The sequence below is a fragment of the Quercus robur genome, chromosome 2 (genome assembly GCF_932294415.1).
Source record: "Quercus robur chromosome 2, dhQueRobu3.1, whole genome shotgun sequence".
NCBI classification, from domain to species: Eukaryota; Viridiplantae; Streptophyta; class Magnoliopsida; order Fagales; family Fagaceae; genus Quercus; species Quercus robur.
The window spans coordinates 61,234,911-61,261,419 of NC_065535.1; the positions used below are offsets into that span (position 1 = coordinate 61,234,911).

Genomic DNA, 26,509 nt, shown 5'->3' on the forward strand with positions numbered 1-26,509 from the left:
TACACCAAAAAGATTTAATTTATAAGGCAATCTATAGTTTCAATACAAAATTTTGCTTGTGTTCTATTACATGTTAATTCAAAGTATATACTTCAGCGGGAGGGGGGAAAACAATGAATATTTATTGTTCACATTTACATGGGAAAAAAAAAAAAAAAAAAAAAACTTTTAACACCCATATAACAATTGGGCTAGAACAAGAATGGAAAAGAGGTACATATCCTGTAGAAAAAGCAATATTTGTATCAGTCAGCAAGAACCAAAGGAACCTGATGTTAGCATTCTTCGTTATCAAGGATATGCAAACGGGTTCTGTATCGCTCGAATCATCATGAAGCTCATCTTCTTTCACATGATCCTATGAAATGGATTGTCAATGAGCTGTGTCCAGTGGCAGCCAGGCAAAGCATTAAGTTCCCAGCTTCCTTTCTGGAAATGTCTTGCTTTATGATTCAGTTTCAGAAAAGCTTTTCAACCCACGTAGCATACATACATTCAGAAACTAAAGTTCATGTTGGCTGTACAGGGGCACAGAAAGCTCCGAGTTCAGGGCTGCATGAAGCAGATACTGACCATGTTTCTATCTTCTCAATGTCAATGCCCAGGGACATCTTCCAAAATATATACAAGGATGGTGCAGCAGTTCTCAATAAGGCATCTTGATAAAACAACCTCCTTCTCCTAACCACTCATGGATAGAAACAAAGAGAACTGTCAGAGATAGCAAACATCTGCAGAGGCCTGGGATCATTGTAGCCCTAGATGAAGAGAAATCCTTGCATCAGATCAGTTGAAGAAGTAGGGTGATTCTAAGACGTCCCTTAAATCAAAGTCTCCACGTTCAGGTAAGGGAGGGAAAGACAATGTAGGAAAGGACCTCTGGAAGCTTTCCAGTAACTGTATACAAAAACAATGGATTAGAAGAAAATAAACTTTTCTTAGTTTCAATATTAAGTTCAGTAGAAAAAATAAATAAATGAACTACCATGTTTTCCTTAAAATCAGCAGCTTATGCATATATCATAAAACCATCTATTGCTTAAATTTGTACAAACATGATAATAAAAAGAAAATGAGGAGTCAATAAAAGATTCAGAAAGCAAGGTGATTTTAAGAAACCCAATTATTGTCATTTTGAATCAAAACCTCACCTTAACAATATAAAGTCTTTTATTTATGTATCCCCTCAACCAAAGTAACCACATAACAAATTTAAAAAGCAGACAGATAAGATTTGGGCCGATATTGCAGAAGAACTCAATGAAAACTCAAATATTAGTCACGGATTAAGATCCTCTAGAGTCTAGAGTTCTTAGGGTAATTCCACCATGGAGTTCTTAGAATCCTATCCATTCATTTTGAAATTAGTCGATTAGATTTTGTGTCAACAACATTTAAAAAAACGTTGCCTATTATTATTTTGGTAACTAGTTAAATTATTGATGAAGTGGCCAAATCCAATCCACTCACTTCAACGTACATGGATAAGATTTTAGTAAGTCCATGGTGGAACCCTAAGAACCTTGATAATACTAACAGTAAATGTGTATCTAAGAAGTGAAGAGACTCTACATTCTCCAATATTGGCGTCTCATAGAGTTCAACAAACTTTTCTCGAAGTATCCTGCTTAATTCATCCACATCACATGCATGTGTCCAGTATGAATCATGAACTCCTGTAATCATATACCGGTGGCATAGTCAGTAGAAGTTAAAAACAAAAAAGGAATAAAAGAAGGAATGACCAGAAAAACCTGCAAAGTTCAAGCCCGCCTTTTTACAGGAATTTGCAGTCATCATCATATGAGAACCATCGAGGGAGTGAACAAAGTTTGGAGGGAATGCTGTCCTCTGCCGCTTGACCATAACCTATAATAGTAAAATAACAATCTTGTTTAACTGAGGTTCAGAGTGTTCAACAAATATGATGGCTAAATTCATCACATCAAAGACCTCCCCCTTTTTTTTGGTTCCATTTTCATCTGGGGCCATGAAGAAGTTGACCAAAGATATGCATCTTTGTGTCCATTAAGGATATGGAAACCAACCAAATCCATACATATTCATTGATTCCATCATTTGCTCCAAGCCATTTATGGTTTTCACAGGAACAAAAGAGATGATAAGGAATGCTAGAAAGGGCAGAGCCAGGAATCTTTCCTTGAAGATGACAGAGAGGAAAGAGAAAATAGGAGGGTGGTTATCGGTGTGGTAGCAATATGAATGCATTTAATTTTCAGGATCACTTTGATAATTTCAATATACAAACTTGGGTGCATATATCAAGCTAGTGAATTTAAGCAGATGACAAAGGGGAGAGGAAAGAGAAAATGGGAGGGTGGTTGTTGGTGTGGTAGAAATATGAATGCATTTAATTTTCACGATCACTTTGATAATTTCAATATACAAACTTGGGTGCATATATCAAACTAATGAATTTTAACATTATTAGGATGAGAGAAAAAATTGGCTCCCTGGGCACACAGTGGGGCAGGATTGCAGGAAGGTGTAGGAACTGCACCCCTGCAACATGCTTGCAGAGAAATGGTACAGCATAAAATAGGTGTTCCAGACATGGAATGAGATAAGATGACATCATCTTAGGACAAATATTCTGGTTGAAGGGAAAACAAATGCAAGGCCATCTTCAATTTACATGTCAATGTACAATGCATGGGTGTATCTTGCAAGTAACACTAAATGGCATCCAACATATCTAAAGCAGAACCCCAACAGAAAATAATTACAGCTACCTTTTCTGTTTCTCGCTGTAGTGTTAAAACCTGAAGAGAGGTTTTTATCTGCATTGAATTTCACAAAAAAAAGCTTTAATGACTTGAAATCCTGCTTTGGACTTTATAAATATGATGAGAGTGGTGACCCTTAACGTTCCTATAAATTTTGGAACACTCACAAGATGCCTTCCCAATTTGCGGTAAGGTTGCACAACAGGAAGTCCAAGTGGAGTTGTCCACCGTACTGGCTGATTTTCAGATGCAATTATCTGTTCATGTTAAACTTTGAAGTCAAGTATTTGTAAAATGACTACAGAAAAATAAGTAAACGAGGATGGTGTACACATTTAAGCAAACCAAAAGAAAAGAGCCACGGGACACACTTTTGCACATTCACCAAGCCAGCTCATGATACCGCGTGCAGCTTCAAACATCTGCCCCAAGGCAGTTAGGGTGATCTGCACAGAATAATACAGAGAATTGTTATTGAAGATAAAATCATTGAATACACACACATGTAACGTGTGGAGCAAGCATTCATCATATCTTAGTGAAGAAAAGTAAGGCTATATAGTATTACCAATCCTCCTTCCCCCATATTCCATACCTTTGCAGCATAACAAGAAGCACCAAAGAGCTCTACATCATCTGCAATGACACTGCGTTCCTTCAACCTCCTCTTGATCTGATCCCTAGCACCAATGTAAGTGACACCATAGACCGATGTCATCACTGTTTGCTTCACCAATTTTCTGTCCACCTAGACAATATCCAGCCATTATTTCAACTATTGGTTGCAAGAGACAGGAGGTCACGTAGGCAAAATTGCAATCTATACCAACCACATCGCATAAAACATACTTCCATTGCATCTTCTAAATGATTCATGATGAAAAATAATTCAAAATTTTGATGGCTATAATTTGCCAAGTTTATCTTAGTAACATTTGCAACACATGACATTGTTCAAATCAAGACATGAAAAGTAGGCAAAGAACCTGATTAATTAATGTTCTTGCATGCAATGCATCTGGAAAAATTGTAGGATCTTTCTGCGCATCCTCCCGCATGATTTCTAGTACTCTGCATTGCAAAAATGACATCATCAACAAACTGTTTCCTTGGACAAATTCCTTTGAAAGAGAATGATGGCCACTGCAGTTAGAAATACTCCACAAAGATTGGTGTTCCCTCTCTGTGGAATACCACATAAAATTGTTATTAAAATCATATTAGTCCGATTCTGTTTGGTTGTAAAGTCAAAATTATTTAGCATAAATAAATTAGAAGTAACTTTAAACATTTCACTAGTCATTTGCTTTCCATAGATAACATCAAATCCTCTGGACCCATACCTTTTTGGTTCTTTAGGACCGCTAATCAATACTGTACTTTCTTACCACCAGCCTGGAAAAAACTTATAATAGGCTCCACATCTTTCTAAAGTTGGCAGCAAATTCATAAAGGGTTGACATTAGGCTGAGCTATTCATAAAGTAATCACAAAGTTTGGGGATTAAATTTTGACCCAGAGATATGACCCATTTTTTTTTTTGGATAAGTAACGTAAGAAATTTATTAAAAAAACCAAGTATTCTGGAAACGCACTACAGTGGCACAAATCAAGAACATAGATTACAGCTATCAATAATATCGGGGAGAGAAAATATCTTTAGACCTCCTGATTATAAATAATTTATATCCTTTAAATATATCTGTTTAAATATAATTTCTTAGTGCTCACTATAATTATGTAATTGTTTACAACATATAATATCTGTCAGAGAACCAGAAAATTGTAGATGCAGGAAATGAATAGCCATAGATGGCAGACCTACTTCTTACTTTCGCAAGAAAAAAATGAAAAAAAAAAAAAGACAATTGCCATAGCTGCCATAGATGGCAGAACTACTTCTTAGTTCTTGAAATGCAGTAGCTCTACTTGGATAACTTAAAACCATCCCGATGAAAATTCCTCCTTCCAAAATCCAAATAGCAATAGCAGAGGAAATGTAAGTACCGGAACTTTTCAGTTAGCGTCCTCTAGGATGATACTGAAAGACTTTGAGTTCCACTATGATGGCTCAATTTTTTTTTATTTTTTATAAGTAATAAAGATTTATTGAAAAAAAGAGAGAGATACCCAAGTACACAGGGAGTATACAGGGGTGAACATATCAATAGCGAACATTACATAAATCAAGTAAATCCAAAATAGAAGAAAAAGGTTGGTTTCTCCACACAGAGAACCAGTCCAATAAGGTTCTGAAGAATAGAAGCTTGAGATCAGGCATGGAACGCTCATTGTCTTCAAAACACCTACTATTTCTCTCCTTCCAAATACACCACATCAAACAATGAGGAACAACCTTCCATATATCTCCATTACGATGGCGACCAAATTAACCTTGCCAGCAAGCAAATAGCCCAACAACAGACATTGGCATAACCCAATAAACTCCAAATAAACCAAAAACCATATCCCACAACTCCACAGCAACTGGCCAATGAAGGAGTAGATGGTCAACAGATTCACTATTATTCTTGCACATATAATACCAATCCAAAATGCAAACCTTTCTTTTCCTTAAATTGTCAATTGTTAGACATTTCCCCAAGGTAGCAGTCCATACAAAGAAAGCCACTCTAGAGGGGATCTTCTGCTTCCAAATGCTTTTCCAAGGGAAAAACTGCTCACTATGGCCAACTAGAAGATGGTAGTACGCACTAACTGTGAACCCTTTACTCTTACAAGGCAGCCAACATCTCTTATCCTCCCCAATGCCCCTTACAGGAGTGCTATAAATGGTATTTATGAAACTCTTGAAAACTTCCAATTCCCAATTATGCACATCCCTACAAAAAAGAATCTCCCAATGGAGGACTCCATTGGTGTACCTCATTAGATCCGCCACACTTGCCTCTTTGATACGACAAATCCTGTATAATTCAGGATAGCAATCTGCAAGAGAAGATGTTCCACACCAACGATCTAGCCAAAACTGCACTTTTGATCCATCTCCAATTTCATACAGAATAAACCGAGATAAAGAGGGCCACCTCCTTCTAATATTTTTCCACAAATTGACTCCATATGGACTAGAGAAAGAGCTAGAACACCAACCACCCCAATCACAACCATACTTCACTTATATCACTTGACGCCAAAGAGCATCCCTTTCTTACCCAAATCTCCATAACCACTTCCCTAATAAAGCTACATTAAAGGTTCTCAGGTTCCTAATCCCCAGACCACCTGAAGAAAGCGGAGTACACACCGTAGACCAACCAATCAGATGAAATTTCGGCTCATCCCCTAGGCCACCCCACAGAAAGTCCCGCTGAAGTCTAGCAATTCGGTTGGCCATAGAAGCAGGAATAGGGAATAAAGAAAGAAAATAAGTAGGAAGATTTACGAGAGTGCTTTTAATTAAAGTGACTCTACATCCCTTGGATAAATATAATTTTTTCTAACCTGCTAATTTTTTTTCCATCTTCTCTAGAATTGGATTCCATATTGACTTGTCCTTAAATTTTGCCCCCTAAGGAAGACCCAGATATTTCATTGGGAGAGACCCTTGCTTGCAGCCTAAGACAGCCACCACAAGATGAATGTTATGAACTGCCCCCACAGCCACCAGTTCAGACTTACCCAAATTCACCTTCAGACCAGACACAGCCTCAAACCAAATGAGCACCATGTGGAGAATCAGCATTCGATCAATATTAGCATCACAAAAAATTAGAGTACCATCAGCGAAAAGGAGATGGGAAATCACCAAAGATCTTCCAGCAAAATCACCTACACTAAAACCTGACAAACGACCTTCATAGACAGCCTTATCCAACATTCTACCGATGGCTTCCATGACCGACACAAATAACAAAGGGGACAAAGGATCACCTTGGCGCAACCCCCTTGAACTTCCAAAAAACTCAAGGGGAGAACCATTAATAAGGATAGAAAAACAAACTGTTGATAAACAAAATGAAATCCATCGCCTCCACTTATCAGGAAATCCAAAACGCTCAAGCGTGTAAGAAATCCCCAGTTCACATGATCAAAGGCTTTTTCTATGTCCAATTTACATAACAACCCTGGTTGACCAGACTTCAATCTACTATCAAGACATTCATTAGCAATAAGAACGAAATCAAGAATCTGCCTATTTAGAACAAAGACATTCTGAGGTGCTGAAATGATCTCTCCTAAAACTATGCAAAGACGAATAGCCAAAACTTTAGCAAGTATTTTATAAACCCCCCCCCCCCCCCCAACAAGGCTAATAGGCCGAAAGTCCTTTACTTCCACTGCTGCAGCTTTTTTAGGAATGAGAGCAATGAAAGATGCATTCAAGCTTTTTTCAAACTGACCTGTAACATGGAAATGGTAGAACACAGCCATGATATCTGATTTGAGAATCCCCCAGCAAGCTTGAAAGAATGCCATCGAAAAACCTTCTGGCCTAGGAGATTTATCCCCATTAAACTCCTTGATGACTTCAAAAATCTCAGTTTCCTCAAAAGGTCTCCCTAACCAATCCACATTATCCCTTGAAATCCTTGGAAAATCCAACACCTCCGAGAAAGGTCGCTACTCTTGCTGCTCAGAGTATAGGTTCATATAGAATTGTTCAATATGGTCAGCAATCTTATCCTGGTTGGAAGACAAAGCCCCATTAATCATAAGGTTTTCAATATAATTATTTCTTCTATTAGAATTAGTCATCCTATGAAAAAACCTCGTATTGGAGTCGCCCTCCTTTAAATACAACACTCTAGATTTTGTCTCCAGCTAATCTCCTTTAGCAAGGTTGCCTTCTCAAGCTCAGCGCAAAAGGAAGCTTTTTCCAATTTTTCTCCTCAGATAGAGGTTGATTGTCCTCTTTTACATCTAAAGCATTCAACTTACTCCATAATTGCTGTTTCTTGGCAATGATATTGCCAAAATCTGTTTCGTTCCACTTCTTTAGATCTGTTTTTAGAGCAGTCAACTTCTTGGCAAGAATGTAACTAGGAGTCCCTTGAAAATGGTAATTCTCCCACCAGGACTTCACCTTGTCTAAAAACCCCTCCGCCTTCAACCACATATTCTCAAAACGAAAAGGAATTCACCCTCTTCGATGACTCCCACTCTCCAAAAGAATTGGGAAGTGATCGGATAACACTCTAGGAAGCCTTTTTGGAAGAAATGAGTGAAATAATCTGCCAATATCGGAGAGAAGAGAAATCGATCTATTCTAGAGGCTGAGGTGGAGTTAGACCATGTGTAAAGACCTCCCTCCAAAGGATTATCCATTAGCCCATGAAGAGATATAAAATCTGAAAAATCAATCATGCAGCGAGTAAATCTTCCCGCCCCTAACCTCTTCGAAGGAAAGCGGATAACATTAAAATCACCTCCCAAACACCATGGCAAATTTCACCAACTATTCAAGCTTGCCAATTCCTCCCACATAAATTGACGCTTCTTGTTCAAATTTGGACCATAGATACCTGTGAAAGCCCACTCAAATTGGTCACTGACGTTTTTGAACCTACACGAAATCGAAAAATGCCCCACTGCTTCCTCTATCTTTTCAACCACCCTTCTGTCCCACATGAGCAGAATTCCACCATAAGCATCCTTTGAACCCAAATATAACCAATCTATGTAAGGACAACTCCATATACTTCTAACAAGTCCTTTTGTAACCCATTCCAATTTTGTCTCTTGCAAACAAACGATATCAGCCCTCCAAGAAAGTAAAAAATTACGAACCTTGAGCCGTTTTTCCTTCTCATTCAAACCTCTAACATTCCAAGATAAAATCTTCAAATTCATTGGGAAATAATTAGAGCCCTTTCCTTACCATTACCAATACGCCTTGAAGAAGCTGAACCATAATTGAAAGAGCTAAATAAACCCCTCAATTCCCTTATTCCTTTCCTTCCTGAGCTCTTCACAGCTTTTTCAGTTCTTTCCTTAATAGCCCTCTGCTATAACTCAGCTTCAACAACCAACAAGAAATTGGTTGCTGGCTCTTCCAAACCTTTGAGGGATGTCCCAAGAAAATCATCAAAACCACTGAATTTTTCTTGAAACCATTTTGAGTAATTGACCTTACCTAGCAATTTCTCCACATCCAGAGTTGCTAACCCTTCAGAAATATCCAAAACACCCATAGGCAAAGAGAAAGCTAGTGGTTCGACATTTAGAGGTGGCGAAGATTCAGTAAACTGAAAAGCATCCTCGAAACAAATATCTGAAACCCATTCCTCCAAAATAACATCATCCCCTTTTTCCAGTTATGAATTTATCTCCTTAGATTCCCATGACACCCCCGGTACCAACGCCAACTGATTCGAGTCATCCACTCCAACAATGACATCTCCCGATGGCAAGGAAATTTGATTCGGGACTGCCACCCTCCTCCTATCTCGTAATTCAAGAGCCCACTGCTTAGAATTCCCCCATTTCTTGATGACGTTGTCTATATGCTCATGGATGATCCGTTGGATGTCACGTTGCAAGGCCACATCACCATCTGAACACAGGGACTCATCCACGGAAGCTTCGGAACATAGAGACTCAATCACGGAAGCATCAGAATTGCTGAGAAACATCTTGGTGCATGTCGGTTCCATGTCGGTCGGAGTTAGCTTACCCACCAGAGAAGTTTCTATTGCTGCCGAAGTGATTAGGTGAGAGGGAGGAACTTGCGAGGAGTACTTAGAGTGTGGGTGGGTCTGATATTGTGCCAAGGTGAGAGGAATAGTGGGCTGGGGAGGTTTGGGCTGCCATTTAAAAACAGGTTTATGTTTGGGCTTATTATGGTCAATGGGCTTTGGGTTTGGAACTTGGCCAACCGAACGGACATGTTTTTGTTTGGGCTTATTATAGTCAATGGACTTTGGGCCTACTTCATTAACCTCAGACCACACTATAGCCCATCTCCCATCTAACATACGCATAAAAAAATCCAAGGACAGCTCAAATTTGATCCTGTCACTTTCAATTCCCTTTATCGTTGACAAATCCTTCACCCCGAGAAGCTCCCTCTGTCCTAGAGTACGTACCTTGCAGGTATCACGGTGATTATAGCTGAAATTTGACAAAAGCTTCGCACCAAGTTGCTTCCTCTGTCCTAGGATACTTTTCTTGCAGGTATTACGGCTGAAATCTGACAAAATCTTCACCCCAACCAATGCAAATTTATTCTTTCCTTCAACTCCTCCGCCACTGGTGTTTTTCCGTTTCCCTACCACCATCGATGCATAGGATATTGAGGTGTCTCTATTGGGAATATCTGTGGTTGCTTTGCCTTTATTTTTTGTGCTGCCGTGGTTATGAGGTCTGTTAACCACCGCCGCCGCCTCAGTCTTTGGTGCACTCTGTGTTCTATGAAACGATCCCTGACTTGTAAGAGAAGCTGGTTTTAAAATTTTCCTCAGGTTTAGGCCAAAGCCGTGCCAGCCACTACCCAACCTTCTGTCAACCATAAAGAAGTTCAGAAACCATTAAAAACATGCCATGGGCGTTGGACCCCAATTGAAGGATGAAAACAATATCATCCTCTCTAAACGATCTTGCATAATGACCAGGTGATTGCTTTGAAATTAATTCCTCCAAGTGGAAAAAAAATCGGTTTGCACTCTCCTTCCCCATAAAAACAGAGTGCAGAGGAGTGGAGGCCTTTTGTGGAAGGTTTGGAGTTTGATCAGATAGATGGGTCGGAGAAGGGTTGGCTTGAAAGGAGGTTTGAGAAGGAGGAGATTCTTCTAGCTGTTAACGAGTTGGCTGGAGATAAAGCTCCAGGTCCAGACGGTTTCTCTATGGCCTTTTTCCACCATTGTTGGAGAGTGGTGGAAAGTGATGTCCTAGCAGTTTTTGAGAAGTTCTATCAACATAGTAAGTTTGAGAAATCTTTGAACGCTACCTTTATAGCTCTAATTCCTAAGAAGAATGATGCTTCCAATATTCGAGATTTCAGGCCTATTAGTTTGGTGGGGAGCTTGTACAAGATCCTGTCTAAGGTTTTGGCGAATCATTTGAAACTGGTCTTAGATCAACTGATTTCTGAGTCTCAGAATAGTTTTGTGGGAGGTAGACAGATTTTTGACTCAGTTCTTATTGCTAACGAGTGTGTTGATAGTCGAGTGAAGAGTAAGATCTCGGGGGTTATTTGTAAGCTAGACATTGAGAAAGCTTACAATCATGTGAATTGGGAGGCTCTTCTAGATCTTTTGAAGAGAATGGGCTTCAGGGAGAAGTGATGTAGATGGATTCGCACTTGTATCTCAACGGTCCAGTTTTCTATTTTGATTAATGGGGCTCTAGCTGATTTTTTTGGGAGCACGAGGGGTCTAAGACAAGGAGATCCGCAATCTCCAATGTTGTTTTTAGTCATGATGGAGGTCTTAAGTAGGATGTTGAAAAGAGTTGAAGGTGCTGGCTTGATCAGTGGTTTCAAGGCTGATGGAAGACGAGGTGAAGGGGAATGTGTCTCGCATCTTCTATTTGCGGATGATACTATTCTGTTCTGTGATGCGGAAGTGGAGCAGATCCTTCATGTGCAGATGCTTCTCCTTTGTTTTCAGGCTGTGACAGGTTTGAAGGTTAATGTCTTGAAGAGTGAGATGGTTCCAATAGGGGAGGTTTATAATATTCATGCCTTGGCAGAGATTTTGGGTTGTCGGATTAGGTCTTTGCCTATGACCTATCTTGGTATGCCGTTGGAGGCTTCCCATAAGTCCCCTTCTATTTGGAATCCTATCTTGGAGAAGATTAATCGGAGGTTGGCCGGGTGGAAGAAGCTGTATTTGTCAAAAGGTGGAAGACTGACGCTACTCAAGAGTACGCTTTCTAGCCTTCCTACTTACTATTTATCTCTTTTTACCATCCCGTCGCATGTGGCTAATAAAATTAAGAAGATTCAGAGGGACTTCCTGTGGGGGGAGTCGAAGGTTCATTTGGTGGGGTGGGATAAGGCGTGTGCTCCTAAGGCTAATGGTGGTTTGGGTATTAGGAAATTAACTACTTTTAATAAAGCCTTATTAGGAAAGTGGTTATGGCGGTTTGGGGTTGAGGAGACTCGTCTTTGGAGGAGGGTTGTAGCTTTGAAGTTTGGGGAAGAGTAGGGGGGTTGGTCTTCCAAGTTAGGTAGGGGTGTTCATGGGTGTGGTTTATGGAGAAGTATCCGAAAAGGTTGGGAGGTTTTTAGCAAATTTACCCAGTTTGAGATAGGGGTGGGGGATAGAGTGAAGTTTTGGACAGATCAGTGGTGTGGGGACTCACCACTCCATCTATCTTTCCCGGTAGTGTATGGGATTGTTACTAATAGAGAGGCTTCTGTGGCCTCGTCTCTCGAAAGGTTGGGGACCGAGGCTCGGAGAAGCTGGAAGGTTCTTTTACTTAGGGATCCAAATGATTGGGAGATGGGAGATGTGGATGAATTCCTTCATACCTTGGGTTCTCATTTACCTCATTCTGAGCAAGGAGACCGTATGATTTGGAAATTGTCGAAGAAGGGGGATTTTGACATTCGCTCGTTCTATGACAAGCTTCGAAGTCCCTTGCCTTTTATTTTTCCTTGGAAAGGTATTTGGTAGGTTAAGGCCCCTACGCACGTCTCCTTCTTTGTTTGGACTGCAACTTGGGAGAAGTTTCTTACAGGGGACATTTTGCGGTGTAGAGGCTTCGATTTTGTTGACTGGTGTATTATGTGTCGTTTGCAATGGGGAGACGGTGAATCATTTGCTTCTCCATTGTGAAAAAGCTTATAAGTTGTGGAGCTTGATTTTCAGATCTTTTGGGATTTTTTGGGTCTTGCCAAGATCGGTTGCAGAAACGCTCTTCAATTGGTGGAACTAGTTTGGAAAGCACTCTTCTAGAATTTGGAATTTAGCTCCGTTGTGCTTAATGTGATGTATTTGAAGGGAGCGAAATTGGCGAATTTTTGAGGACGGGGACAAATCCGATGACCAGTTGCTCGCTTATTTTAGTGGTTCTCTCTTTGATTGGTCTAAGACTTGGGGACTCACCTCTAATGATTCTCTCCCTTTGTTCCTTTGTTCTCTCCTTTGTAATTAGTTCTTTGTTGTTTTCCGTTTGTTTTTTTTGTTCTCTTTTCTTTCTTCTGTTTGTTTCTTTCTCTGTATTTTCTGTTCTGCCTCTGTTTTCATGAGGTAGCCTATTGAATATACTTCTTTCTTACTTATCAAAAAAAAAAAAAAAAAAAAAAAAAAAACAGAGTGCATTGAGGTATGGCCTCTCTCAAAGATCCGTAATAAGAAATAAGAACCACCTTCCTCAACTGAAAACTCAAATGTTTTTTATTCAACGAAGAAAAAAACAAAGCCTCCCATATTGAAAAAGAAATCAACAAAAGAAGCATAAAAAGCACAGAAAAAAGCAGGAGGACAGAAAAAACTATGGCTAATTCAAGGTAGCCAGGCCTTAAACTCTCTGTTTTTCCAAGCTAAGAATCACTCTATTTTTTGTCACAAAAACAGAGGAAAGGAAAGATACTGCATTCGTTTTGTTTTCCATAAGACACTTGATTTGCTCTGCATTGCATCTGGATGGATGCTTTCATGATGAATATGCTTTTTCTTTTGGGGTGGGATTAAGATTGATGTGTTGTATGCCAAGGTGCCCTTGCCAGAGTATCTCTTATGATGGCTCAACTCATGCTAACTTTCCTATTTTGAATGCATAAAATGATAGAGAGGTATGTACGCATCATTCTCTCCTACAGCATATAGATGGGTATCCAGAGTTATTACTTTTTCTTTTTCCTCTATCTCAAACTGGAAATGCAATAAGAGCATAATTTTTGAAATTACACATGGTTTAATCAGCAATCTAGAAACATATAAATAATTTATTCTAATGATAAGAAATGAAGCCTTGTGCCTGTCTGGTATAACATCAAGAGGGAGGAAAAAGGGCTTTAAGGGCTAAAGCTGGAAAATAGCTTTAAGCTAAAGCTGTAATAAGTCCAGGTTCAGTTGCGGACTTATTATTTTGTTGGTACCATTGGCTTGGGAAGCATAGCTTCGATATTTGGGATTTGGTTCCAAGCTGTTTAATGTGGACTATTTGGATTGAACGGAATCAGTGTTCTTTTGAGGATAAGGGGAAAACTGTGGTTCAATTATTAGATTTGTGCCAACGGACTCTCTTTGATTGGTCTCAGTGTTGGGGTCTTTCAGATTGTTTTACCATTATGGAATTCCTTTCGTCTATTAGTTTTTCTTAGTGGCTGTTTGTGTCTTTTTGTTCACTACCGTGAACCCTTTGTATTTTCATGCTTTTCCCTTATTAATAATATTTTCTTCTTACTTATAAAAAAAAAAAAAAATTCAGACCTTTAACATTAAAGCTCTTTAGTGCACTGTTATAGCTTTTAATAGAAATAATAAATTGACATAAATGTCCATTAATATTTTTCAAAATGATGCTTGATGCTCACCTATTTTGAGAGAGAGAGAGAGAGAGAGAGCTAATAATAATGATGATGATTACGATGATACTATTAATAATAATAAAACCACCTTCTAAGTTTGGGGAAGAATGGGGGGATGAACTTTTAAATTGGGTAGGGATGTTCACGGATGTGGTTTATGGAGAGGTATCCGTATGGGTTGGGAGGATTTTAGCAAAAATACTCATTTTGTTGTTGGGATGGGGAATAGAGTGAGATTTTGGTAAGATGGGTAGTGTGGGGATCAACCTCTCCAACTGGCTTTCCCGGGGCTGTATGGTATTGCCATTGATAGGCAGGCCTCTATTGATTCTTCTTTGACAAGGTTGGGGGCGGGGGAAAGGAGAAGTTGGGATGTTCAATTCATTCGAGATCTTAATGATTGGGAGTTGGTTACAGGGGATGACTTTCTTCGGATCTTGGGATCCAATATTCCTTCAACGGATATTGGGGATCGGTTGAGATGGAAGTTGGAGCCTAATGGGTTTGATATCCATTCGTTCTTTAATAAGTTGCGAGGTTCTTCTTCCATTGTCTTTCCTTGGAAAAGTATTTGGAAAGTTAAGGCCACTCGGCGTGTTTCCTTCTTTGTTTGGATTGTAACTTGGAACAAGATTCTCACGAGTGACAATTTGAAACTTAAGGGTTTTGATTTTGTTGACTGATGCATTACATGTCATCATTGTGGGGAGATTGTGGATCATTTATCGCTTCATTGTGAGAAGGCTCACCAGTTGTGGAGTTTTGTTTTTAAATCTTTTGGGACTTCATGGGTCTTACCAAGAATGGTTCCAGATCTACTCTTTGGTTAGTGGAATTTGTGGGGGAAGCACTCATCTAACATTTGGAATTTAGTTCCGTTGTGCATAGTGTGGTGTCTTTGGAAGGAGTGCAATTGGCAAACTTTTGAGGACTTGGATAGCTCTAGAGATCAGTTACTTGCTTCTTTTAGCGGATTTCTTTTCGACTGGTCTAGGGCTTAGGGACACAAATCTAGTGATTCTCTCCCTTCATTCCTTTGTTCTCTCCTCTTTTGTAATTAGTTTTCTTCTTGGTTTTCTTCTCTGTTTTCTTCTCTTTTTTGTTTCTTTCTTTTCTTTGTACTTTTGGTTTGCTTTGTGTTTATCATGCATAAAGTAGCATTTTGAATATACATCTTTCTTACTTATCAAAATAAATAAATAATAATAATAAAACTGCCAATAATAATAATAACAATAATATTGGTCATTAATTGAATTAATTGGGTTCAAATATGAAATAAAAGCAGTTTTATTATGTCCTCTTTTGTTATTTCTCACGTCTAAAAGCTGTTTGTCAGTTTGGTCACCAAACGGGTCTAACAACTTCAAATACTTTTTTTATTGTAGTTTATGAAATGCTCAGAATGCAAAAAACTCTTTTCACTTAAAGCTCATTATTACAAAAGCTCTACTTCCTACAGTAATGCCAAACGGATCCTAGTCTAATATCTAAATTCCTTTATTAAGCCAAAAGTTTACTTCCTCTTTTTTCATTGTATGGTATTGCTTCAAACTTCTCAAAAATTAAATTAATGCTTTAAATTTGTATATATAAAATCAACACTGGAGATTGCCTCGGTAAAGAACAGCTTACCTAGCAGCTATTCCTGAGTATACATCTGCAGGCTTCTCTCCTGCAACTAAATTGACAGCAGCTGCTCCCAACTGAATGAAACAATATTATTTATTAATGATAAATAATGCAAAAACATCTGAGAACGAAGCATTTTTTTTTTTTTAAAGAGAGAGAAAAGGGAAGGAGAGGAGCGAGTGAGAGAGTTTTCCATTAAAGCATCCGGACATCAGCTCTCATAAAATAATGACAGAAAATAACCTTCAAAGGCGCAGAGTAACTAATAGGGAAATAATTAATCATCTTTTTCTATGTTCTGATATAACCAGGGAGCTTTGGTCACTAGATTTTTTTTGTTTTTTGCCTTATTTGGAGTTCATATAAGCAAAAGTGAAACCTTAATACCTACTTCTAAATTAAATTATAAATTAAAACAACACCATTACCTTGTCTCGTCCAAGAGCTGCATAGTGTTGTAAACCATTGCAAGAGCCATCCTACAGAATATCATAAAAGGGTAATAAAAAAAAATCTCATTAAAAGTTATAAATTCTGAAGAAAACATGACATACAAGACCAAACCAAAGCTCAGCAATAGTTGAAGAACTTATACACCTAGCAGATGATGGTATCACATGATGAAAGAAATATGAAATGCAATTAACTTGATAGTTCCACCCACATCTATGCAACATGCAATGATATGACAAAGAGCCTACAATACATGGCGAAATAGTAAAAACCCTAGAAGAAACCCACTTAAGTTTATCCTTTAATTTGTCTCTATAACAGACTCAAGTAAGGAGAGAACCATTTTTTTATTTATTGTTTAGCTACATATGCACCCAGTGGGTCCTGAATCCACAAATTCGCCCTCCACCTTTCTCTTACAAGGGAAGGAAGTGGCATTTGAGCTACAGCTCCTTGGCACATGCAAACACAAATCATGGAGTTTATGTATAAGTACATAGAAAATATTTTCTATGCCTCCTGTAGCTCCCTTACCCAGCTCTAATCCACTTATTTCCCTTTGTCCTTCCTTTATCCAATTAATGTTATCAATTTCTTTATTTAAAGTTTTCTTACTGATAAAAAAAAATCTTTAATTAAAATCTAGCATACAAATATAGCTTCTTGTAAGGTCATTCACATATTTCCTTTAGAAAGATGTCCAAAACCATATGAATTACTATTCTGAGCTAATAATGATGCAGCCATAGAAGGAAGTCAAGTTGCTGTAATATTCAATTTTGGCAACTTAAAGTTTTGCTTGTATGGAGATCACGTACAACATCGGCATGAGACAAGTCTTAAGAGAGTTTGACAGCCAAATCATTAGAAGTCTAGGATTAAAAGATCTTTAAATTTGATTTTCAATATAAAAAAAATAATAATAATAAAGGATCTTTTAATTTGAGCCATTGATTAATGTGTTATTATTAGCATTTTTATATGTAGGGGAAGCTGTGCAACTTCATAAAAATCCTAAGAATAACTTAATATCTAGGGTTAATTTCTTAATCATGTTTGGAATATATATATGGTATTAGGTGTCTTCTGTTGGGTTCTACTGGCCAAATTGAGAGTCCTAACTCCTAACCCTAGCAGGTTGAGGGTCAACTAATGTATATGAATATATGCTCTTTTTTTTTATTCAATAAATTTAGACTTGGAGATTGAGTAGAGTATTGGCCCTTGGGGCAAGATTTCCTAGTGCGTTCTCTCTTCCTCCTCTTCTTCACAGTGCACTGGTACTGTTCCTGGATACCATTCACAGCAGTCACAAACTTTTTTCTTTTCTTCTCTGTTTTGCAATTTCAAATTGAGCCTTCCTTACCTATCTAAACCTAAAAGCCACATATTTTTTCCTACTAAATAGCCACTGAGTAACCTATCAAACCAACCATAATTCCCAAACACATTGGCCGTCCAACATTTTCCATCAACCTGTATTGAAACCTTAGTCAATCTCTGAACCCTAACCATTTCTTCTGAAATTCCAAACTCTAGATCCATGACTTCTGCAAGAGCTCTGCCACCACAAGCACACATAGACAGATTCCCTACATCTTTCCTATGTCAAATACACGTAGTACACTATCAACTTATGAATCCAATCCTTCAGAGTTCAAAAGAGAAAAAACTGGCAACATGCCACAACGAAAGTACCTGATGTATGGGAATATGTGAAATAAAGGTCTCCGGGGACGAACTTCTCAAAGCCTCAGTGAGATCGATGCAAACAGCCAGGCACTGAAATGGATCTTCTGCATTCAACCACCAGCGCTTGCCTTCAAGTGGCCTGTCTGCAGAATCAAATATATCATCCAAATGATTCTCAGTAAATGTCAGTCGACCCTCATGAGATAATTTGTCCACACCACCAGCATATAGATTTGCAAAGTGTATCTTCAACCAACGTAAGCCTGACTTTCCAAGAGGGCGTCCCTCTGCAAATTCTAGAATACCCCGACATAGATCTGACCCAAGATGATTTAAATATGGGTGCATTGGGTAAGCACGACCTCGAAAGTCAAGGTTGTGTGGGTAGAAAAAACCTTCTTCATCCTTCATTTTTCGGGCTACCTGCTCCCAGTAAAGAAAAGTCGATATAAATCTTATTAAAAATATAATATAGTTACTATGTCACAGGAAGTGAAAAGGATCTTACCGCAAGTTTAAGTTCTATGTCACAACGCTGTGAATGTCTCTCCCTGTTCTCTTTCTTCACAGATTTGACTTTCCATCCCCATTTCTTGAGCTGAGCTTCGTCTTCAGTATCTGGCTGATCCGGTAAGGGAATCTATAACACAAAGTTAAAACAAAAGCATTTCATTGAACCAAGCACACTTCATATAGCACATGACTTATTCAACAGTTTGTAGAGTGATACCAATCACTTGGAGGTTGGAATACTGTTAAACAACATAAGTACATCATAACAAGAAAGATAAAAACATAAATAACATGAAGTAACTCACATCATTGCGGTCCACCAAATCAGCAAGACGGCCTCCACTAGCCCAGATTCTATCTACAACACTAAGCACCCTCTTATTTACCCTCCATTTGGTATTCCCAAGAGTATCCAGGGCCTGGCAGTAATTTACAAAAACAATTGTAGCAGCCTTTCTAAATGGAACAAAGTGGGAAAATTTCAAGCAGATAAATTTACATATATGACAGCCAAACATAATGCTGGTATCTAGTCCTCACGGCCAGGTCAACAAATAGTTCAGATTAAATGATATAAAACATAAATAAAGGCACAAAGCAATGCAAATGGTTTCAGACCTCAAAAACAGGTTCTAATTGCTTCCTAGGGGCCCTCTTAACTGCTTCACGTTGTTGTCTGGCTCCACGAATGCGCATGACATAGGAAGGCAAGAACAAGTGTCCCCCTTTGTCATAACTGTGAAAGTACAAAAGAAAAGAAAGAACAGTGAATAAAAGAGTAACTATTCAACCTGGAGGTAGCCTAGGCAAGCTGTTTTCACAATTATCTACCATCACTAGAACCCCTAAAAGCCATCTGTATCTCTGAACCTGATTGATTAGCAGAATAATACATGCAAGTAAGAGTTGGAATTCCCTTTCTGGTGCATGGATGCACTAATGAAATCAGATCTCCTAGCCTCCAAATATATTGAATTTTAGCTTAATTTTTACATTTAGATAAACCAATTCTTGTCCAGAAGGGGGTATATGTGTCTGTATCTTTTTTTATAATTCATATGTGTCTATATTGATGTGAAAATTTAAAAGAACCTTGCCTCTGTGAACTTCTACATGTCCAACCAAGAGGAGCAAAAAGCCCTTACTTCAAAACAACCAGGAATTTCTACATGTTTGACCAAGAGGAGCAAAAAACCCTTGCTTCAAAAGAACCAGAATATATAAAAGTACTTATTACTCCAAAGCCTAGACTTATGCTTTTTACATAATATTCTACTAGAAAACCACCGAAGTAACGTTCTTTTCCATGATAATTAGAGAGCTTAACTAAAGGTTTTGCATAGAGAAGAAACCCTTCTTACTAGTCTATCACAAGTCTAGGCCTAAAATATTTTGCAAGGTCCTAGATGATGTTACTTCTTTAATATGTTAAGAAATTCTAGAGATAACGTCAGTCTGCAAGAAAGCAAGGACCACAGGTTTTTTCTGTGAAATGGAAACAATTTAATGTCTAATAGAATCTTTTTTCCATTCAAAATTACATATATTTAATCCTTTTTGATAGTTCCATTATGATTTCTTAATTGGATCATAAAAGTTAATTTAAAGGCCATAACAAATGGCTGGATCCTAGAAAATTTTAAGGACACACAATATATATCTTCTTTTCAAAATTCATTGAATTAACATGTTTTTTTTTTAATAAAAATCAACAACATATACGTGTTATCAATATGGAAATCACTCCCTCTTCATGATAAAGCTCTTTTAGGCTTTGTTTGGTTGGGATGATGGAAAAGTGGAAGGATAGAAAATATTTGTGTTTTCCACTATGTGTGTTTAGTAGAGAGGATGGAAAAGTGGGGGTAATCTTCACATTTTGCCTCCCTCAAGTTTTCTCCCCATGTTTTTTATCCATTTTAGAGAGAGATTTGTGGGGCCCTGGAGAGAAAACTCTTCAAACACCATTTTCCTTCAACCCTATTTTCTCCTCTACCAAACAAAAGAAAATGAAAATTTCTCTCTTTTCCTTCCCCAATTTCTATTCTCCCTAAAACTCATCCAACCAAACACACTATTAGTTCTTACCTATCTTTCTTATCACTTAGTAAGTCTAAAGACCAAAACACCCTACTAGTTAAAAATTATAAAAACTAAATTTAAACTCAAACCAGCACTTGCATTTCTTCATACCATTATTAACTCCAGCATAAACTAGACCTGCCCCAAAGGTTTAACGTTGTACTCAATGATTAGTATGAAAAATAAACAATTTTAATCATGCTATCTCTGTATGAAATCTTGAATTTCAGCTAAGTTCTATAGAGAGATGATAAAATAAAAAGTAAAAGAAAAGGCAGCACACTGAAAATAATAATAATAAAAAATAAGAAGAATCAACTAACATACCCTGTCCACTTGACTGGGGGCACCAGCATTGGCATGTAAGGAATCACCATGTGCCTTGCCTGTTTGTGCAAATAACAAAATTTTAAAATCCATCATTTACTTTTTTTTTTGATAAGTAAGAAGAGAATATTATTAATAAAAGAATAGTGAGAGAAGCACAAATAGTCCACGGTAGTGAACATAGGAAAAAAGAAACAAAAAGACAAAATCAGCCCCTAAACTATTCTAATAGATGAAAGAAAATCCAAAAGAGTAGAACAATCCGAATAACCCCAACAACGAGACCAATCAAAGAGGGTCCGCTGGCAATACTCTAATAGTTGAACCACAGTTTTCCCCTCATCCTCAAAAGACCGCCGATTCCGTTAAGTCCAAATAGTCCACATTAAACAACCTGGAACCAAATCCCAAATATCTGAGCTATGCTTCCCAAGCCAATGATACTAGCAAAATAATAAGTCCACAACTGAACCTGGCATGACCCATTCGATTCCAAACAACCAAAGCATATACATCCACAAAGAATGAGCTATCGGACAAGAAAGTAATAGGTGATCCACAGATTCCGCATTGCAACAGCACAAACAACAACGATTTGCCAAAGGGCGACCATGAAGCATAAGATTATCCAAAGTTAGAATCTGACCATGGGCTGCTGTCCACATAAAAAAAGCCACCCTTTTAGGAACCTTAACTTTCCAAATTCCCTTTCAAGGGAAAGTGGAGGGAGCTGTATTTCAAATCTTATGATAAAAGGACCGAGTATCAAACTTCCCACTGTCATTAAGATCCCAACAAATTCTGTCACACCCTCCCTCCCTAGGAATTCGGGATTGGATGAAACGAAGAAAGGAGTAGGAAGCCGCCAACTCCCAATCGTTGAAGTCCCTGTGAAAACTTAAACTTCACACTCTGTCATTATCACCCACTAGAGGGCTTATCACCTCAGAAATACAAGCCTCTTTATTAGTTGAACACAAAAATAACTAAGGATTAAGAATTTTGAGAGGAACATCACTAGCCCACTTATCATGCCAAAAAAGAATACGAGAGCCATCCCCCACCACAAAAGAGAAATGCTTAGCGAAAATTTCCCACCCTTCACTAATACTCCGCCATAACCCACATTAAGAAAGAAGAAAATCAAGTTTCACAAAAACTTCAAGATGTGTTCTTGGGAAGGAACACCCCAACCCCCCCCCCCCCCCAACCCAAAAAAAAAGAACAAAGAAAAGAAAATTCAAGAGGCTAATTTATTATCTGCCAATCAACTATAACATTCTAGAAAATGATTTATCCACATTAACAATCTAGAAAATATCTACCAGCTGTCTAAACCCAGAACAAAAATCTACAAATGCCAACATGAAAATTTTCATTATCTTATGAAAATGGTATCTAGAAGTAAATTTTTATTAAAGAATGAAAATTTGATAGGATTTTTCTTACAGTTCTCTCAAGGCCTTTGATAACTAGAGGGTCACATTCTATAATGCCAAATCTTCTGCTGATTTTCCTGTTGAAAGGAAAAGCATAAAAGCACCATTTAAAGTGATCAGGGGAAAAATATAATTGATTAATAAGATAGAGATTAATGGATCTTACTTTCCTTCCTTCATCACAGTTTTGAGCATGTGTAAAAATGCAGGCCGAATATCAGGTGGGCCATCTGCTAACTGATTGGCTGGAGGTTGTATATAAGCTGTTTGCATCAACAGTTCAATCAGACGGCTTCCAACCTGAAATAATAAGGGCAAAGAGCACCTTCTTAGAGCATGTTAGAATTATGTGGTTAAATGATTAAATTTACCATTTTCCAATAGTTTAAGCTTTTGGGACAATTAGTAATTTAACAATGTATCAGAGCAAGAGGTCCTAAGTTTGATCCATGCCTCCTCCATTCTACCTCTCATTTAAAATCCCACATATTGGGCCTCACCTATTAAAAGAGAGTTTGAGCTCACACGTGAAGGGAGTTTTTGGGACAATTGGTTGTTTAACAAAGCACATACAAATAGAAAACTAATAACTTTTTACCAAGTCAACACAACATGTCATGTACCTTAGCCTTAGCATCCTGGCCCCAGGGTTTTGAATCATCCTGCCCTTTCACTATCTGCCTTGCAGCTACCAGCTTTTGCTTCTTTATCAAAGTAGTGACCTTTTTTCTTAACTTCTCTTGATCCTTAAGAAGAGCATTGGAGTCATCTCCATCATTTTCCTTATCTTTATCACCCTTTTTCTTTTTTGTTTTCTCCAAGAACTTGTGTATTCTAACCTGACACATTGAAGAAACAACACATCAGCACTCATTATAGGATAAAGTGAAGGATGTAGGGAGAGCAGAACACTTGTTTGCTTAGTCTAGACGAAACAAAGTGTGAGATACTTCAAAATGATAGGAAGAGAGGCTAATTTGAAAAGCATGACCCCACTCCCCTGAATCCATATCTCAATAGAACTTAATAAGCTAGAAATGAAACAGAACCATGGATGTGACTGACTTTAACAAGAAACATATTAGCATGTCCAACGTTATAGGTAATGTTGGACACAACATGATACTTCCATTTAATTTCAATAATTCGCTTAATCTCTCTAAAAGTATCCCATCATAAAAAAGGTAATTGGTATGATTCCAGCATATCCATTTTCTAAAGCCAGTATACTTAAATGTTGAAAACTCTCAGCTGTTACTAAAACTTTGCTCCACACTATTTCACAAAAACACCAAAATTTCAAGCCATACAAACAATAAGGCCTTATCTGCCATTTTTAGTCGTAAGACAAAGCTTATTCATTATCAGACATCACATCCTACTGTCATAAAATCACTTATCACTCACTTTTGCCAGCGTTACTAAGGCTAAAATATGAACTTCTCCATGGTTTTAATCAAACAATTTTGACAATTACCATTCCCATTTCTATAATTTCATCACCCTTAATACAAATGCTATAACCACTACTCTCAAAGCATTTGAAAATCAAAAACTAAAAAGATCTTTCCTCTTCTTTAGTTAATATCAGCTTCCAAATCGCCCTCTAAACCAAAACAAAATATTCTTTACTCAATCCTAAAAGGAACAACTAAAGATCATAGAATGATCTGATATAAGGGTTCAAACCAAAATGACCATGAGAAGAGAGTGGAAAACAACTTCCTACCTCCTGCTCAACGGCATCACCTATCGCGCAAGCTGCCAGCACCACCCTCGCAGACCCATGTTCACCTCCGGTCATCAACAATCCCATCAACTTATGCATTGTGATTACCGACATCATGTCAGGCGGTAACTGGTTGATATAGGGGGCATAAGCAGCCTTGTTCTTCCCCCTCCGGCACAACTCTTGCTCCTTTTCAATGGCATCCCGCAAAGGCTCAAACCAGCCAAGAAACAATGACTTCATATAAGGCAAATTCGGGGCCAGCTTCTGCTCACACATGTCCATCAATAGCTCCTTATACTCCTTGGCCGCCTGTTCCCACGCCTGGGTCTCAATCCTCACCTGCCTCCTCCTTAGCATCTGATACTTCCCTTGCCCCATTCCCCTCATCATAGTCCGCCGCCTCCTCCGTTTATACTCAACCTGCCTCTTCTCCTCCTTATTCATCTCCTGCAACAATTCTTGAACCTCCTCCCCAACTAAACCATCCTCCTCAACATCTGTAGACGAAGCTGCCTCAGCCTCAGCCTCAGCAACACTCGCATACCCTTTGAGACAAAAAAAGCCATTAAACCCAAAACTTGGCCTTGGCCTCCCAGTAAACTCCTCATGTGACAAAATTTCACCATTTCTACGAAAACCCATTTCAGAAAACCCGTAACTTGGCCTGTATTTGAATTTTTCGGGGAGAATCGGATGGTGGGTAAGACCCAGAAAGCTATAAGCTCGTCTGAGGGATTGGGGATTGAGGAGGCAAAACCTGCGGGGGTTTTGAAATTGAATGGCTCTCTTGGCAATGTTGCTCCACATGGTTGTGGAGATCCTAGAAGGGTTTTTTGGAAAGCTTGTGAGCACAGAAAAGGGAAGGAAATGGTCGATTTGGGGGGTGTGATTTGCAGAGAGTATTAGAGGGGTTTTAGAACTGGACATCAAATATTCTGAGGAAAACGAAACTGGTGATGGGATCGAAGACTTGGGTTTGATAAGGAATTTACAAAAGGAATTGAATTCATGGAGAGAGGAAGAAAATAGCAGAGGAAAGAGGTAGTGAGTAGTAGCCGCCTATTGAAGGCTGAAGCTAAACCCTTCTTAAACCTTTGTTTCTTTCTTTTTTATCTCACAACACAGTACACAGTGTCTCTTGCTTTCTTTTCTGTCCCTCAGTCGAAATGGGGTGAATCTACAAATTTCTAGTTTTTTGGGGGGTTTAGTGTAATATGGATTTATGGGCATGTGACGTGTCTGGATAGTGAGTGGCTCCCACTTTTGGTTATGTGGGCCAATAAAGTGATTAGGGTGTGGTCGGAAGAGTGGAGACTTTGAAGTTTGAAACCGTGTGTGTATGTGAGTGATTTCCACAGTATTTTTTTTAAAAAAATATTAAAGTATTTTTAACACACGAGAAGAGAAAAAATATTTTAAAAAAAATTACAGTAGTATATATTCAAATGATTTCCATAATACTTTGATGTGTGATAAGTGTAATTTTTACATGATTTTTATTATCCTCTTATTTATTAAAATTGTTAGTTTTCCTTTATTTCTTTTGATTTAATTTGATTTTTATTTATATTTATCTATTCATTTGTGATTTGAAGGAATGAGAAGATTTCAGATTAATCTACAAGGCTTTACATGCAAAATGGGGCTAGGCCAATTGAATCAAGTCAACTTACATCCAGCCAGGCATGAATTCAAGAGAAGACCAACCCAATTAAATTTAAGTCCAACTGAAATAAGGAATCAAAGGAAATTTGCACCAAATCCAAGTCCAATTCGGATTAGGATTCCAGCCTGCACATCAGTTAGTATTTTTGGTATAACTTTCGACTCAGATATCCAATCAAGATGATTCAAGTTGGGCTGGAAGTTTAATTTAAAGGGCTACAACTTTGTAGTTTACCAAAAGCCCGAATTCTGAAGTTAAATGGGCCAAAATAGTCGGTTAAGTGAAGCCTAAAAATCTAGGATTTTCTCTAAACGGGAATTCAACTTGTAATAGGATTCCTTGACCTATTTAAATGCTCTTTAGGGCAAAATTCAAAGAGGCCAGTGCTAGGGCTGCAGGTGCCGCATTGAAGTATTTTTTTTTTTGGGAGTCTTTCTAAAGAGGAGAATCTAAGGACAAAGGCGAGAGCTTCATGTTGATCAACCAATTCAGATGAAAGACATAAGTTTTATTTGTTTTCTTTTCAATTTTATTATGAACTAAATTTTATTTTCTAGAGCATTGATGTAGTCTAGCAATGAACACACAATTTATATTCTGAGTTATTTTATTTTTAATATTTCCATGATTGAGTGTTTAATTCTTATTCTTAATGCTTACTATTTTTTTTTACGAATTATTGTTTGATCAATTGAATTACAATGAGACTGAGATGTGATTTGTTATTTTAGTTCTAGAATTAAACACCATTAGTTGAGCGAAAGTAGAGATGCTTTACCGCGATTAGTG

At 38.0% G+C, this 26,509-nt stretch overlaps 1 protein-coding gene across 2 annotated transcripts; it reads right to left on the reverse strand.

Annotated features, from left to right (window-relative positions):
• LOC126714354 (DNA-directed RNA polymerase 2B, chloroplastic/mitochondrial) lies at nt 1-25,183 on the reverse strand. Of its 2 annotated transcripts, XM_050414468.1 has the most exons (20): nt 24,052-25,183; nt 22,946-23,161; nt 22,489-22,622; nt 22,333-22,399; nt 20,884-20,942; nt 19,093-19,210; nt 18,780-18,893; nt 18,470-18,601; nt 17,968-18,384; nt 16,245-16,295; nt 15,820-15,890; nt 3,907-3,930; nt 3,734-3,818; nt 3,343-3,495; nt 3,119-3,193; nt 2,915-3,004; nt 2,754-2,801; nt 1,755-1,869; nt 1,573-1,676; nt 1-897 (listed from the first exon to the last, which is right to left on the reverse strand). In XM_050414468.1, exons 1-20 carry the CDS (start codon nt 24,979-24,981, stop codon nt 787-789), a joined length of 3,114 nt encoding a protein of 1,037 aa, XP_050270425.1. In that variant the 5' UTR covers nt 24,982-25,183; the 3' UTR covers nt 1-786. The 2 variants fall into 2 exon arrangements, with proteins under 2 accessions (XP_050270425.1, XP_050270426.1); XM_050414469.1 differs by lacking the exon at nt 3,907-3,930.
• Between the last annotated feature and the right edge of the window lie 1,326 nt (nt 25,184-26,509).

Coding starts and splice junctions, on each gene's coding strand:
- LOC126714354 (XM_050414468.1), bottom strand. CDS start 24,981: ATGTCCAGTTCTAAAACCCCTCTAATACTCTCTGCAAATCACACCCCC. Junction 18,385..18,469: donor ACATAGAACTTAAACTTGCG/GTAAGATCCTTT, acceptor TACTGGGAGCAG/GTAGCCCGAAAAATGAAGGA. Junction 3,819..3,906: donor GGAACACCAATCTTTGTGGA/GTATTTCTAACT, acceptor TTTGCAATGCAG/AGTACTAGAAATCATGCGGG.